Here is a 2267-nt window from a genome sequence, read left to right as displayed (position 1 = left end):
TTTCTCCTAGACAGGGTTTGATTTGTGTCCATGTGTCTGTGTATTGTCTCCCTCCCCCACTGGGCTGTGAGCTCCTGGAGGGCAAGGATTGTCTTTTGCCTCCTGGGGAATCCCCAGATTGATGAGCATTTGTTAGTGAAGAGAGAGTTTGAGAGAGGCAGAAAGAGAGAGAGAGGTCTCACCCTTTCTAGATCTCATTCTTTATTCAGTTTACTCAGGGTGGGCTGACCAGAGATCAAGAGATCAGGAAAGCTCAGAGACAAACCCCCAGCCCAGAGAGCCACTTAGTTCTGGGTGGGGGAGGTACAAAACATGTGATGAAAGTGGAGGGAATGTAAATAAAGGTTTCTGGTCCTTAAGATGCCCTGGGTGTGTCCCCATCTTCTCTGTATCTACCTCCTCTTCTCTGTGGTCCTGGAGGTCAACAAAAGAAGCATCCTCCTGGAACAGATGAGATGCCACATGATTCTTCATATGATCCCTTCTGTCTTTGTCTTCTATTTTATCCCTCCAGAGCTTCCTCCTTCCTCCCTTCCTTTCTCCTTGTCTGTAGTTTTTTAAGGAAACTTCTGTTCTCTCTGATGTACTGCTGCTTCTACTGTTATCTTCAGTTATTCACTCCTCCTGCATTTCTGCTGCTCAGGGTGTTCAAGAAGCAAATGATCTCTTCCCTTCAGTGTCTCTTCCTAAAAATACTGCAGATTCCTCTTCAATAGTGAACATCTACTGTTCCGTCCAACATTGTGAAGCTCACATTTGCAGTTGTTGGGAGTGAAATTTAACTCGAGTAAACTGAGGCAGTTCTCAGAGAAAGACAAGCAGGAGAATGCCGCCTGACAGTAAAAGGGGTCAGCGACTTGCCTCTGTTAATTCTCTAAACCCTAAACAGAAGGACATATCTCTTTGATAGGTTTGGGAGAGCTCAGATGAAATAACAGACAGGGTAAGTAATGTCTATCATAGGATGGAGGATCACCATTGGCTATAGAGCTGTGGTAATCAGGGACACTGTGACTGACTGGAATAATCAATAATGAGGGGCCAGTGATGTCCCAGCCCTCCTCTCCTCAGACTAAAAAGAGATTCTTGTTTGAGTCCAGTGCAAGGTCAGGGCCCTGACTTTGGACAGCAAACTAGATATCTCTGAAATGGGTCAGGGGTGTAGAAAGACTAGACATGACTCCCTGGGGCTCACTTGAATCTTCCATGTTTAGCTAATGCCTTGAAATGAGGCTAGAGCAGTGAGGAAGTGCCTGAGAGCTAGATTCTGCACTTCACTCGTTACAGGCTGGCTGAATGTGGTGCTGAGTCAGGAGACAGAGAACCAAGACTCAGGCAGTTACCAGGCAAAAGCAGTTACTGGTAAATAGGATTGATATGTAAATATTATGAGATCAGCTCAGCCTTCTCCAAGGATAGGTCCTCCTGGGCTGCCCCCTGTTCTCTCTGGAACACATTCTCTCCTTTCTTGTGCCTTCCAAAGTGTTATAAGTAAAAATGGGTCTGGGGGCTTATTAACATATTTACGAGCATTTGTTAGTGAAGAGAGAGTTTGAGAGACAGAAAGAGAGATGTCTCAGCCTTTGTAGATCACATTCTCGATTCAGTTTGCTCAGGCTGGGCTGGCCAGAGATCAAGAGCTCAGGAAAGCTCAGAAACAAACCCTCAGCCCTGAGAGCCATTTAGTTCTTGGGGAAGGTACAAAGGCCCCCACTCCATTCCTCACCTGCCTTTTACATTCTCCAGCTTTTCCCTCCATGGCTCTGGCTCTGGCAGGTTGATGACTCTTACACTGATGCTGGGTGCCCTAGGACATAGCAACAGGGCCACAGACTCTGACAGCCACATACCACCACTGGGGCCCTTGGGATCAAAGCTGCAATAGGGGTCCCCTAGATATTTTCCTTCATACACTAGAAACTCCTCGGCTTCCTTTCAGAGCATCCCAGAGCTGCTTTTCTCAAACTTCCATTGAGCTCTTAACGTCTCAGCTTCAGGTGCTGGCTCTGACATTGACAAAGGGGGGACCTTTGAACCCCTCCCTTTTCTGTGCGTCAGTTTTGTCCTGTAACTGACCACAGGTGGGCTCTTTATTCTGATGTGACTTTCAGCCCTCTGTGCTTTGCCTTGGGCTGCTCTAGGAGGTGGTGACATTCAAGGATGTGGCTGTGGACTTCACCCAGGAGGAGTGGCGTCTCTTGTCCCCTCCCCAGAAGGAGCTGTACAAGGAGGTGATGCTGGAGAATGCCTGGAACCTGCTCTCTATG

General features: G+C 47.6%; 1 gene segment (V, D, J or C); it reads left to right on the top strand.

The window, feature by feature from the left end:
* The window catches only part of LOC123233151, a 10106-nt gene extending 8325 nt beyond the window's left edge, over window positions 1–1781 (top strand). The window contains 1 exon segment of the V gene segment in view: window positions 1690–1781. Coding sequence covers window positions 1690–1781 — 92 coding nt within the window.
* Window positions 1782–2267: the final 486 nt, after the last annotated feature.

The sequence above is a fragment of the Gracilinanus agilis genome, chromosome 2, assembly GCF_016433145.1.
Source record: "Gracilinanus agilis isolate LMUSP501 chromosome 2, AgileGrace, whole genome shotgun sequence".
Taxonomy (NCBI): Eukaryota; Metazoa; Chordata; class Mammalia; order Didelphimorphia; family Didelphidae; genus Gracilinanus; species Gracilinanus agilis.
This window is presented reverse-complemented; position numbering and strand designations above follow the sequence as displayed.